The sequence below is a fragment of the Phyllobates terribilis genome, unplaced genomic scaffold (assembly GCF_046119375.1).
Source record: "Phyllobates terribilis strain yellow unplaced genomic scaffold, ASM4611937v1 Scaffold_8__6_contigs__length_399053987, whole genome shotgun sequence".
Lineage (NCBI taxonomy): Eukaryota > Metazoa > Chordata > Amphibia > Anura > Dendrobatidae > Phyllobates > Phyllobates terribilis.
This window is the reverse complement of record NW_027362768.1, coordinates 37,097,023-37,110,898: the sequence shown is the minus strand read 5'-3', so window position 1 is coordinate 37,110,898 and position 13,876 is coordinate 37,097,023. Positions and strand designations below refer to the sequence as shown.

At 43.5% G+C, this 13,876-nt stretch overlaps 1 protein-coding gene across 3 annotated transcripts in view; it reads right to left on the bottom strand.

Moving 5' to 3' along the window:
• Positions 1–6,843: 6,843 nt before the first annotated feature.
• Positions 6,844–13,876, bottom strand: part of KCNT2 (potassium sodium-activated channel subfamily T member 2) — a 1,642,055-nt gene continuing 1,635,022 nt past the window's right edge. For all 3 annotated transcript variants that reach the window (XM_073642937.1, XM_073642939.1, XM_073642938.1), the window contains one exon: positions 6,844–7,700. In XM_073642937.1, the coding sequence (XP_073499038.1) occupies positions 7,589–7,700 (112 nt within the window). In that variant the 3' untranslated portion in view covers positions 6,844–7,588. The remainder of the gene's footprint in view (positions 7,701–13,876) is intronic.

The following is a 13,876-nucleotide window of genomic DNA, read 5'->3' as shown; positions in this document are numbered from 1 at the left end:
GGCTGTCTTCTCCCGGTCTTCCTCAGCAACAGAGACTTGCCAGTACCCGCTAGTGAGATCCAACGTAGAGAAATAATTGGCAGATTTTAGTGCAGCCAGAGATTCCTGTATACGGGGCAAAGGGTATGCATCTTTATGTGTTATTCGATTAATTTGTCTATAATCTACACACATCCTCATGCTACTGTCCTTCTTTCTGACCAGGACCAAGGGAGCTGCCCAGGGGCTACAGCTATCCCTTACTACCCCTGCCTTTTTCATGTCATGCAACATTTCTTTTGCTTTTTGGTAATGTGCTTGTGGTATGGGTCTGTAACGCTCATTAATGGGTGGATGGTTACCTGTGGGTTTGTGGTGTTGTACCCTTTGACCCTTCCAAAATCAAGTGGGTGTTTACTAAACACCTGTTCATATTCCTGAACCACTCTGTAAACACGTGTTTTTGATGGACAGGAGTGGCGTAAGTTCCAACATGGAGCTGTTGACACCATTCCTCCCGCTGGGTTTCGGAGTCATTGTTCTCCACTGTATCTGGTGGGGTCAAAGATTCCACGGTGTGTATGGTATTATTATTCACAGTATACAGTCTGGCAACAGTGGCGTATCTGGGCAATTTGACTTCCTCCTCCCCACAATTTAGGAGGCATACGGGTACCCTCCCAGTGCGCACATCAACTACCCCTCTAGCAGTTAGGAGTGTAGGTCTGTGCTCTGAGTTTACGGGCTCCACTACCGCCTGGTAGTTCTGCCCCTTGAGACCAATTGCTGCCCTACACCAAATTTCACTCATTGGGGGAATCACAATGGGTATAGGGTCTGTCACCCGTACATTACCAATTTCACCACCTGTTAGTTTTACCTGTTGCTGGTACAGGAGGGCTCGAATCTCTCTTTGGAGCACCTTCCCCTGCCCTGGTTTGGCAGTGTCAGCAATCTGTTGGAGTTAAAACTACACTTCTCCCAAACAGTTACCAACAACATTTGTGCCAAGTATCATATATGGGTTTGTATCACCAGGGTTAGACTCTATTACAATCAGTCCTTGGTCCTTTAGTTCCACTCTTCCCACCTTCACTGTCACATCCTTAACCCCGACTAGGTTAAGAGGAAGGCCATTGGAGGCATACACAGAGAGGTTTGGGGCTGGCGGGTGGAGTTCATCTATGGACCAGTACCTTTTGTAAAGGACATCAGGTATGATGGTTACCTGTGACCCGGTGTCCAGTAGTGCAGGTGTTGCTATGCTGTCTAGCACAATGGACAGGAAAGGCCTTCCTCTTACAAACCGGTCGTAACAGCTCGATAGCCTGGTTTATCTACTCCTGGGTGTCGGCCCTTGGCCCCAGAGTTTGCCCGTTTAAAGGACAGATTTGTGTGGTGTGGCCTGCCTTGTGGTAACGGTAACAAATGAGTTAACCTGGGGGGCGATGTCGGTCATTGGTCCTCCCACGGGGTTGCGTTGTCCTCCCTCTTCTCCTCATCCAGGGAACATCCTCAGGACTGTCGGCGAGTAGGATCCTTCCTTCCGGCTGGGGCTCCGTCTGTAGCTGCAGGGTGCTCAGGACAGTGGCCAGGGTTTTACTTAGCTGACGCACTTCAGAGCGCAGGCTGTCCAGCTCGCTAGGGGACGCTGCTTGCACTTTTGCCTCAGCCGCTAACGAAGGGGCAGTGAGTGCTGTGGGCATTGGGGTGGCCCCACCGTGGTAACGCTGGATAGCAGTATCTGATGTTTCCAGGGGCTGAAGGCCCATAATAGCCATGTACTTCAGGGCATCAAAGGTGGCATTTGGATGATCTAAGGCACCCACCGCACAGTTCTGCTCTCCTCCTGGGACCTTAACCCCCGGATCAATTGTTCTATCAGCATTTTGTCTTCATCATGTATGCTGGCTGGACTAACCTGTTTCAGGGCCCGCAGGGCCTCTTATAAATGCCAGGCATAGTCCCGGATACTGTCCTCAGGTTTCTGGGTACAGTGGTAGAACCTCATCCGAAGATCTGTCTCAGTGCGGTTTTCAAAGACAGTTTGCAGTCTCTTAAATATAATAGATACTGATTCCTGGTCTGCGGCTGGCCAGGTTTCAACTTCCCGCCCTGCGGCACCAGCCAATTGTCCCAGCTCAACAGCGGCTCTCTGTTTACCAGTCATTGAGTACATGTCCAATACACCACATATTTTCCTTTTGAACCCAGACAGGGTGTCTGGTTTGCCGTCATACTGGGGAAGCCATTTTGCTCCGGGGACGTACGGCAGGGCCATGGGTATCACTGGAGTCATGACCCCTGCTGGTAGGGTGGCTGCTCTGGCCTGAGCAGCGCCGGGCGTGAGTTGAGCATCGGGAGCGTTAACCGGTGCTCCTGACATCTTTCTGGTCGTCGGCCATTGTTGCGCCCCCCCTATTAAACCGTAGCCTGCCTTCTTTACTTTTATCAGGTAGGCCGCAGCTCCTCAGATCACGGTCTCCTTCCAGGACCTGACGCTTCCTGTTGCTGCGTCAGAGCGTGAGACGGGGCTTGAGCTTCACACTCTACCAACGGTCGCGCCTCTCTGGTTCCCGCGGTTACTCCCCTCTTTTTCCATCGCGGCGACGCGGTAATGACGGCGGTGTTCACCACAGTTCAAACACAGTTCAAATACGGCACACAGTACCAGGTGGCAACGGGCACGAAATTCTGTTTGTGATGCCAGGACCCGCCCAGGGGTATATGGGGGAAACTCGGTAAACGGGCCTTTGCCTTCTTGGGATGTCACGGCGGTCGGCTCCCGAGCCCGTACCCTGGGGTCACTCTTTAAAAGGGGGTTTGTTAACAGTTTTGTCTCGTGACGCCACCTGTGGCTCCTGGCAATGGGTACCAGCGCTGCTGCAGACCTCCGGGGGTGATGGGATGGCAGCTGGGATGTTTCTGCTCCCCACAGACAGAGCGGGCCCCCGGGGCAGGGTTGATGGAAGGGATGCAGGTGAGAGGTGGCCTGGTCGGGTCAGGGGGAATGACGGACACGCACACAGGGCATTCGCTTCAGTACCTTTACTGGTATAACGGCAGGTATGGTCCAGGGTACCTAGTAGGAAGGGTGCACTTCTGGACTCTCCCCAGTGAGTGGGTAGTAGGCCTCCTAGTCCGGTTCTTCCTCTCTCTAAAGCTTCTGGCCAGCCTGGAACTAGGCCTAGCTCCTATGCTGTTTCACTCTCACCTGTCTGCTTGGTAGTAGAACTTTTCTCTGGCAACCACTTTCCCTGGACGCTGGGGCCTTTGTGGTTCCTAGTCCTGTAAATGATGGTAGCTTCAGGTTGACCATCAGTCTGGAATCCTCCTGGTATGCCGGTTGTCCCTACTGGGTGTAGAGGACCCTGTAGGCGCTGACCTGGTGTCCGGCTTGTGTTCTGGGGTGAGCTTCTGATGCTCCTCTGCCCCCTTAACTTCTCTCTCCTTGCCTCCGGCCACACGTGGGGCCCTCAACACAGCAGCAGACGAGATGCTCCTTCACTGATCTAAAGTGTCAGCACACTCTGCCTACCTAACTCCACCCTCCAGTATATATATCCCTAACAGGGCTCCCTCTGGTGGTATGAGGTGGAAGGTTGGAGGTGTCTGTTATGTAATGAGGGCCTCTTGTGGAGAAGTCTGTCCATGCACCCTTTTGGGTCCTGTGGTACCTGGTAGCAGGGTGCCACACCAGCACCAGGCCCCCTGGCACCAGGCCACCGGACCTCCAGAGCTAGGTCCCCAGTCACCTGTCCCCCAGAGCCAGGCACCAGGCAACCAGGGCACTAGACCCCCAGGTCCCAGGCCCCAGGCCCCCAGCCCCAGGCACCAGCCCCCAGCCAGGCTCCAGGTTCCAGCCAACAGCCAGACACCGGCCCCCAGCCAGGCATCGGCCCCGCAGCATCTCACCTCTTCTGCTGCAGCCACCAGATTCCTAAGGGAGGGAACGGAGGGCCCTGCAATCCTGCTCCACCACCACCACAACTGCCTGCTGCTGGAGCACCGGCTTCTCGCATCCAGGGTCCTCAGCATTCCTCCACTTCTGCCAGCTTCCTGAAGGACCCTGCCTCCTGGACCCCCGCTCCACTGCCCCCCCAGGTAAGATACCTATTCAGACTATAAGATGGACCCCCATCTTATAAAAAATATTTTTTTTCTATTTTTCGCCCCAAAATTTGCAGTTCGTCTTACGGTCCGGTACATCTTATAGTCTGAAAAATACTGTATAAATTAATGTATCAGTGTACCCTATTTGTTGTATACTGCAGATTCTCAGTGTATCCTTTGTGATGTGCGCTTTAGAGTCTGAGTGTATTGTATGTGATATATACAGCAGAGTCTGGTGTCACCAGTAGGCTGTTATCCCGCATTCTGTACTACAGCTTTCTGTGTGACTTGCACCTTATATACGACTCGTGTGAATCTATAATACTGAACAACAACACATCTAATGAATAGTACGTGTGTGAGTGGTTCTTTTAGTAGAATTTTGCACCTATTACATCACCACCTTTTATCAAAGGGGTATGTTGCATCATTCAGTATACTAGAATTGTGGCAATTATACCTTTTTTCTGTAATGTTTTTATATTTGATGTTCTGTTTATTGAATTCCATTTTATTTGAATGTAGACATGACAATGGCGACCCATGACGCAGGTTGGGAGCTTGCGTATTTTGTCTAAAATATAAACTAATACCTTATATATTCTTCAACCCTGTAGTGTTGGTGAAGAAAATTGGGGTGTCTTTCCTTATGGGGTGCACTTATATAGTGCTGAGCAGCCTGCCTGATCTAATAGTATGTGTGTCACTGATAGGCTGTAAGCCAGACACTGTGCACTACATGTATCTGTGTGACTGGCACCTTATAAAACTGTTATCTGTGTGCATTTGTAATACTAAGCAGTCAAACCTTGCATGCATGATAGGTGTATCATTGTATCTTACATGATGTTTAAAAAGACAAAATGGATGGCACCCTCAATTATATGGGATCAACCTGCAACACGTCTAGACAATTAATGCAAAACCAAAGAAAAAGACATGTATAGCTACCGGGATCACCAAAGATAATAAAAATATTTGATTGCTTTATTAGTATACATAGAACTATACACAGTGGTTTAAAAACATTTAAAAATTCCAAAACACATACAATTGCCCACAATAGGGCTATGTCCTGCCTCTCCTACAACCACAAGATGTACGATGATAACTACCAGAGCCTCTCAATAGAAAACAGGTATATAAACATACATATCTAAATATTCAAAGTCAGAGCCTGCTAAAAAAAATAGAGGTTTGGACATGTATACAACTGAATGGTCAATACCTGGTATAGAGACCATATATATCATTAAGGTTGTCTACCAACCCATGGACTACAACAGATAAAGTGTATAACCACTACTGAATATAATTTCATATGTATACAGGTATCGGTGGCCAATAAGTATTTTTGTAGCAGACTCTGACTTTGAGGCTGTGTGCCCACGATGCGTTTTTTAAGTGTTTCCGCAGCGGCAAAAACGCTACAGAAACACTTAAAAACGCATGGTAGAAGGCCTGCCATGTTCCCCAATGATAATCCGCATGTGCTGTGCACATGCTGTGGAAATTTCAGCTGCGGATTATCATTGCGAAAAAAAAACGCAGCACTACCAATTATTTTGCGGAAGCGCTGCGTTTTCGCCGCCATTGACTTGCATTGGAACGCATCGATTCCACATCACTGTATATGTAGATTCGCTCCAATGTGCGGATGGTACCCGGGTGTGGAGGACAGGAGACTCTCCTCCGGACCTGGGTACCATAGAAACAGTAAAAAAAAAGAATAGAATAAAAAATAGAATAGAATAAAAAATAATTGTTATATTTACCTTCTGGCGGCCCCCGCTGCGCTCGTCCTCCCATGCCAGCAGATCGCGGTGGACTGAAGGACCTGCGCTGACGTCAGTCATGTGACGGGTCATGCGATGCTGACGTCGGCAGGTCCTTCAGTGCAGTGTACCGCGATCTGCCGGCAGCCAGGACAAAGCGAAGTAAGACACCGGGGGCCATCGGAAGGTAAGTATAGATTTATTTTTTATTTTTTACCATTCTTTACGGTCACACTATATAAATCCATGCCGTTTGCATGGATTTATATCGTGTGATCAAGTTGTCACAAGCACTTTCCAAGTGATGCTAAAATCGCTTGGAAAGCGCTTGTCAACCCGCATGCGGAAATGCATGTGAAGAACACTTCACTTCCGCATGTCCCTGGCAGGAAAAACGCATGTACAATCCCCATGTACAATCCGCATGTACAATCCGCATGCGTTTTTTCTGCCAGGGAGATGCAGAAACACTCCGGAAAAATCCAGAGCATTTCTGCATCGTGGGCGCATAGCCTGAATATTTAGATATGTATGTTTATATACCTGTTTTCTATTAAGAGGCTCTGGTACTTATCATTGCACATCTAGTGGTTGTAGGAGAGGCAGGACATAGCCCTATTGTGGACAATTGTATGTGTTTTGTATTTTTTAGATGTTTTTAAACCACTGTGTGTACTTCTGTGTATACTCAAAAGCATTCAAATATTTTTATTATCTTTGGTAATCCCTGTAGCTATACATGTCTCTTTTTCTTTGGTTGTGTATCCTACATGATGATAAATGAAGCTGTCTAAGAGAAAAACTGTCTTTCCTGCTCATAACAACCAAACACAGCGCAGCTTTCATTTCACCAGAGCATAATACAGTATGAAAGCTGCTCTATGATTGGCTGCTATGTGCAACTAAGACAGTTTCATAAGTTTCCACCCTTTTGTTTAGTAGCATAGATGGACATATTGATGGGCAGGAATAGTGGAGCTGGGAGGATAGAGGAGGTGTCTGAGTGCGGCCAGGAGGGGTGGGTAGGTGATGATGTCATCCTGAAGTTCGCAGGAAATCAGACACTGACATCCTGTCCACACATTACAGCACGCACTGGTCTGGGTGTCAGACTATAGATCACGTGGTCCAACTTACTATAATGAAAGATGGATGGTAATAGGATGGGAAGATTTCAATAAAAGAGAGAGAAACTTGATGGCAAGTATGCATTATATGTGCAAAGAAATTTGTTGAGCCGCTTCTATAATTGTAAACTATCAGAAACTTTTCTACTATAGTAACAATAGTCTATAAAATCCTTAGGTGAGGCAGGTTAATGCTTTATTATAATCTAATACCTCTCAAAAATAACGTTCAACTCTTAGAACAAAAATACAAAACAAAGTCACAAAAGGAAGCTACAGTATAAGACATGAGAGCATTCAGTTCCAGTACAAGACGCCCGCAGCTCATACACAAAAGGGCAGTTTTCATCTAAAAATCCTACCTGAAGAGCCAGACCTCGCCAGCCTGGTAAACCTCTGGCAGAAATAGAGCGGTAGAGAAATAACACTGAGACAACAGCTTACAGACATTAGCAGGAACTACATTTACAGTCCAAGGGATATATTAACGGACAGGTGTTGACTTGCACCTCCCAGCAATAGATTTACTATTTTCATGGCTGAATGATGTTACCGTCACAAATCAGTTCTTAATTCAGTGAAGCTGATGAAATATCAAAGCTGCGTGTCATCCCTAGAGTCTTGCCCGCTTGTGTTGCAAAAGCTGCTTTTCCGGCTGGATGCATTGGCTGGAACATATGATAGTGGATCTGGTCTGATCAGATAGCTACAAAGGACAGAAATAAACAAAATGATTTTCTTAGATTTAGAACATATTGACATAGACAGAAACCTAAATCTTATTCCTTGGGCTACCAAAGCTGAAAAATGTAGGTGGTATAGCTATAAAAAGTTATGTTTCTGAGAAAAAAAACTAAATAGGATATCGTCTTCTTTTCTAACAAAGGAAATAATTCAATAAACACAGATACTGTTCATAAAATGTTAAAGTGGTTAAGAATGAAAGAAATATTCAATATTGTCAGCAGCCTGCAGCCAGGGTCTGCTGTGAACATGGATGTGAACACAAGAAGCTGCTATAACTTCTGCATTATTTGACATGTTATACACAATTCAAGAACCCTGATCTGAGAAATCAGTGTAAAATCAGGGGTCCCATCTGGATGTACGCTATGAACATCTCAAGCTTGCACTTATTGGTTTGCTTGTGGCTATGTGATTGACTATGTAGGCACCCATTATTCCCATACTAAATACAAAAGAGGGTATTACAGATGTTTAACAATGCTTTAAAGACAGAGTGGTCACCAACACTGGTCTTTTGGCCTTGATCCCTTTAACAATAGCAGGTTATAAGATGGTGTAACAGTAAATGTATGCTTTAAATCCAGTCTCAGACAGTGAAAATGGGCCATGCGAAAATTGCAGTGTTAAAGTCTAAGATTAATGAATGTAGCCTATAGGCTTCAGTGAGATGCTTTTCCAGAGCTATTTCACCTTACTTAATTAGAACCTAAATACAATTTCACAGTTCACAGAGTGAGTTTTACCACTTCGACTTCCCCTGTTTTACCAGGTCAAGCCTAATGGATACAGCCATGGCACAGCCTGACATTTTATTTAGCTGTTAGCATCTCTAGGATGAAAAGATTAATTTAGACTAGTTTCACACATCCAACATTGAAAGACCAAGTGACAACTGTGATGTTCATCATTGGTTCAGAAGACCCAAAGCCGGTCCCTACTCACACTACAGACAGTCAGAAGACAATGGTGCAGCCTGAGAAGAGCCACTTCAGTAAAGGATGCTCTCCTTACTGCAAGTCAGGAGACTTTTCTAAGTCTAAATTGTGACTCACTTAGAGCCACTGGCTCTTCCAACCACCTTGCTATCACTCTTACTCCTTTCAGCCCACCCCTACGGCATCATCAAGATTCACCAAAGGCAGGACACATACTGAGAGGACAAGTAAACTTATTTGGGGTGCCACACCGAACACATCACAATTGACATCAGACACACTAGGGAATATTTAAAATTGATATGTACACCATGTCGCTCATACAAGCTAATCACCTCAAATGCTTTCCTAAAAGCCATGGTTGTTTCTGATGTGTGAAAAAGCCTTAGGTTATGTTCAAATGGAGTATTCAGGAGGGGGAAAATGCAATACAGTTTTCAAGAGGAATTCACTTGACAAAAAGTGTTTTTGTTTTTTTCACACAGAGTTTTTAAGACTTTTGGTTTGACAGAGTCAAGTTTAGGTCACAATCACATGTTCAGGAAATCAAAATCAGGAGTGGAACAAGCAGAAGAAAAGTATAACAGAAACACATGCAGAAGTGGGGCATTGCCAGTGCAAACAATGTAGATTATTATTATTATAATGCCATGGTTAAGCACATGTCAATAATAGTCCACTTCCACAATAATATATGCAAAATACAACCATATACAATTAAGTATAAAAATAACAAGGGTATGCCCGCGACTACATAAAACTTTACCTGGGATATCATGAGCAAAAATGTGCACGGCAGAGGCAAAAGCAATAATGATGTATACAAACCCCAAGCACCAGGTGTCCCTGGAAAAGGTTGTCAGAGCACTAAGTAATCAGTAGGGTACCCCAGAACCCATATATAGAAACCCACGTTCAGGTGATGAATAAGAACACCGGCTCAAACCAGTGCCAAGGCTTTAAGGAACCCCTCCTATCAGGGACAAGATAGCTGAAAAAGTAATACCTGTGTGATAGAGCAATAACGGGCAGGTATATGGGCAAGTGGGAGAGGGACCAGTGAATGGGCAGAGCTCTTATTGCTTTTGACTCTGCTATGCACATTTTTGCTCATCCTTGATATCACAAGTAACCTTTTATGTGGTCGCGGGCATACCCTTGTTATTGTTATACTTAATGGTATATGGTTGTATTTTGCATATATTATTGTGGGAGTGGACTATTATTGACCTGTGCTTACCATGGCATTATAATAATAATAATAATCTACATTGTTTGAACTAGCAATTTTGTATTTCTGGATATGGTTTCTACTTAGGTCTTTTGTTTTGTTCTGTTTTTACTGTTTTTAACGGTGCACGTGTGTTAGTGTACATTAATAAAAATTTTGTATTTTTTTTATAAATTCTCGATTCAAGGTGTGCATATCCATGTTGAATTATCTCTTTCCACTTCTCATTCTTATTCCACAGGAAATCTACATCAAAGAAGTGACATGTCACTTCTCTTTTCATGTGGTGAGGTTTTGAAAACTATTAAAAATTTGTCATGTGAAAAGCAAAGTAGATTATCCAGATCCGCTTCAAAATCCTCATAAGAAGCTCTGTATAGATATACATTGTTACAGCCATATCTGATCCCTCTCCTATTACCACTATGTCTGCTGCTGGGAGGTACCACACTTGCTCTGCTGACATTGCTGTGGCATGCAGGCAAAGTTCAGTTTTCATTAGACTAGCTAGAGACCTGTAGTTCCACGCAGACAGAGTGTCTGTCCTGTAGTCCTGTAGTTGCAGAGAGCTGGTTATCTGTTATAATCATTTCCCTGATTTAATCCTTCAGTAGGGCCACTCCCACTTTGAACCCTCAGCCGCTACTTCTAGTTGCCAGTTATACATTTAACTTACCCAGGTTCACACTCCTGTTACCTATCTATTTATTTTACTTGCATATCTCCTGCCACTCAGCTTGATTACTGTTACTGATCTTGGTATTGTCCTGACTACATTCCAGTTCTCCAATTTTGTCACTGACTTTGAGGTCCTGGATACAATCTAGCTTGATGACCCTTCTATCTGCAACTTTCTTCAGCGGCCAAAAGCCACAGTTTAGATCTAACCAAAGGTTCCCTGAGTAAGTTCAGATTTCTGTACAGATGTTAAAAGGTAAATGCCGGGGTTCCCCTGTGTCCTGCTACATGGAGTGGCTAGTGCAAACTCTGTCCGTTGAAGCCCAATTAAGAGCTTCCAACCTTCCACAAAAAGTGCATATTACATACCCTTAGAGCTTTTCCAGTGTCTATAAAAAGATTGACACATGTTTGATTGTTTTTATCATTCAGAGAGGTTTGAGAAGCTTATTATGATTATGGTTTTCACCATATAATGGTATAAAAGCTGACGTGTATTTCCATTTCAGAAACCCAAGATTGCTGGATTTCTTCCACCAATATGCAGATCTGCATGAAAAATAGCAACATTATCATTCAATAGGGCTAATCCTTGGGCTTTCTACACAGAATCTACAGAAAAAAAAACTATTCTATTTTTTTCTCTACTATTAGATGGCATCAAAAAAATGACCAGATGTTTTTCACTGTATGTGTTCATGGTTGTAGAGAACCCATAATTGTAGGGAACCTGCTGCAGTGTACCCTAATATCAGGATCTGAGAACTATCACCATGTGTTGTTACATAGGACTTCAGGACACCCCAGCCTATTGTAAAAACAAAACTGATAGCAACTGAGTAACAACCAAATTAAGTCCTCTCTTCTGTGCTATAAATTAATTGAAAATATGCAAAAAATGTTTAGTTGAATATCATATTGGATAAGGTACTCTATGACAGAACTGCAGAAATAGTTTTCATCTAACCACTGGTCTATAAAACATGGAGAATTAAAGCATATTGCAATTTGTGAAACAGCTATTAAAAATATTAAGGTGTCACATAGTTAGGAGCCGACCTCGCTTTCCACTTTACATTTTAATGGCTTTTAATTCACTCTGGCTTGAAATGTTCAGCCATGCTGAATAAGTGCTTTTTTAACAGCCGCTAGAGAACTGCACTTTGTGGAAGTGTTTAAATACTTGCTTTGCTAACTCAGTCCTGAGAAAACTCTTCAGCATTCAGGAAATAACTGTCAGCGTTCACCAAATTAGCGGTAAATGATGACCCGCCACCCATTTACATTGAGAAATAACAAACAGGTTAACATCCATCTGCAAAGCTTTTAAACCTTGTACTGGAGCATGTAGGCAGGGATATTGCTTACCCCATTAAGGAGAGATTTTTTACTTTATTAAATAAAGGTTTTGTGAATAGTGAGACTGCAGAAATTATGAGTGAAATTGAAATTCCAGGTTAACTGGCAGCTTCTTGTCTAGACTTTAGAAAACCTTAAAGCACCGCTCTAGTGTTTTTTTTATTTCAGCACTGGAGTGGTGCCACTAATGTAAGTGCCCTGGACCCTAGTAAAATACCTACCAGCTGCAGTCTTCAGCTCCTCCAGGCGCCTCTCTGGTCCTGATCCACCATCTTGTGACCGCAACTTCTGACTGACCAGAAGTCAGAGGTGTTGGTTACAATATCTCAGTGTAAGTCTAAGAGAGCCTTGTTCTGGCCTCATTCTGGCTCTCAGAAACTTACATTGAGTTGTGACTTCTGGATCACCCAGCAAATACTGGAGCAATCCGTCAGATCAGAACTTACAAAAAACAACTGGAGCGGTGCTGAGAACAGATGAAGTCTGCAGCTGGTAGGTATGATATTAGGTGCAGGGAACTTAGATAAGTGGCACCACCCCAGTGGTAAAATAAAAAGAAAATGCTTGAATGGTGCTTTAAAGATATCATTCTGAAAATAATATGCTCTACTAAGCCAAAGATGAAGCCCAAGATGTTCATAGCAACGAAACATTATTCTAGGAATGTGTATCAGAATTACTCCATCTGTCAACAACTGATGACCACAGATATTGGTGGAGATTTAGTAATACTAACGCTAAAGCTAAGCTAAGTTTAAGAATAAGTGGCGCAGAGAGCCTGAATGCCACAATATCTAGAGAGCTTGTATGCCACTTATTCTTAAACATAGCTTAGCTTGCATGTCACGAGAACATGGCCAACAGTGGTTTCACCAAACTGAACAACATCATTGCTAAAACAAGCTACCTTAGGCATTAGCTCATTGCTGGACATCACTAAGCACAGCTACGAAATGATGAATTAAATGATGTTATTTGTAACGGATAGTTGCCCACTAGAGCATCAGTCACTTCTTCTCTATTTCACTCTTGTGTAACCTTTTCACTGATTGTAAATCTAAATGACCATACACAATAATATCCAAATGAAACCTAGATGCTATACCAGTTTTAAAATTAATTATATATTTTAATTGTATATTATCCTGTTTACTTGCAATTTAGGGAGATAGGATATTTTTAATGTAATGATGTCATCACTCAATTTCCAACCAAACTTGAGATCCTGATAGTTTTTGCTAACTTTCCATTTGTGATGACATGTTGACCATGCCCTTGAGAGCCAGTTGACTAGTGATCATAATTTGGCCAATATGAAAGTTATAGAGATCATCACACTTGCCCATTTTTCCCGTTTCCAGCATACCATCCTAAAGGTATAGTTACTCACATATATATGCCACACTATAACATTTGTCGGTGTAACAAGATAATCTATTAGTCACTTCAAATTGTCAGTGATTTTAATGTCACAGCTGATTGGTGTATATCACCAACTTAATTTGTGATCCTGCAGAATACTTCTCTCCTCCTCAGCCTCCATCTCTATGTTTTATTAGAGAACAAGAGATGGAGGATGACAAACCTTCACAGCTGGTGCTTGGCCAAAGACCTTGGGCACAGGCAAAATGATAGAAATTGCAAAGAAGACAGGTTTGTTTTCCGTATCCTTTAAGCTGCTTCTGAAAGTGTATTCAGATATTGGGTGTAGGTTCTTGCCACACAGTTTAACAAGGCAAATATATAAAAGTACATATACAGAAAAGTACTACATTTTAAGTTGAAAATAAAAATGTAATTTTATTTGCTCGTGTATGCAATCTCAGTCCAGCATGCTTGAGGGTTTTTTTTTTTAAACCTGAAAAGTCCCTTTTTCAACTTGAACTCAAATTGGAGTGCTACTTTCTTATAGATAAACAGACAGACAGACAC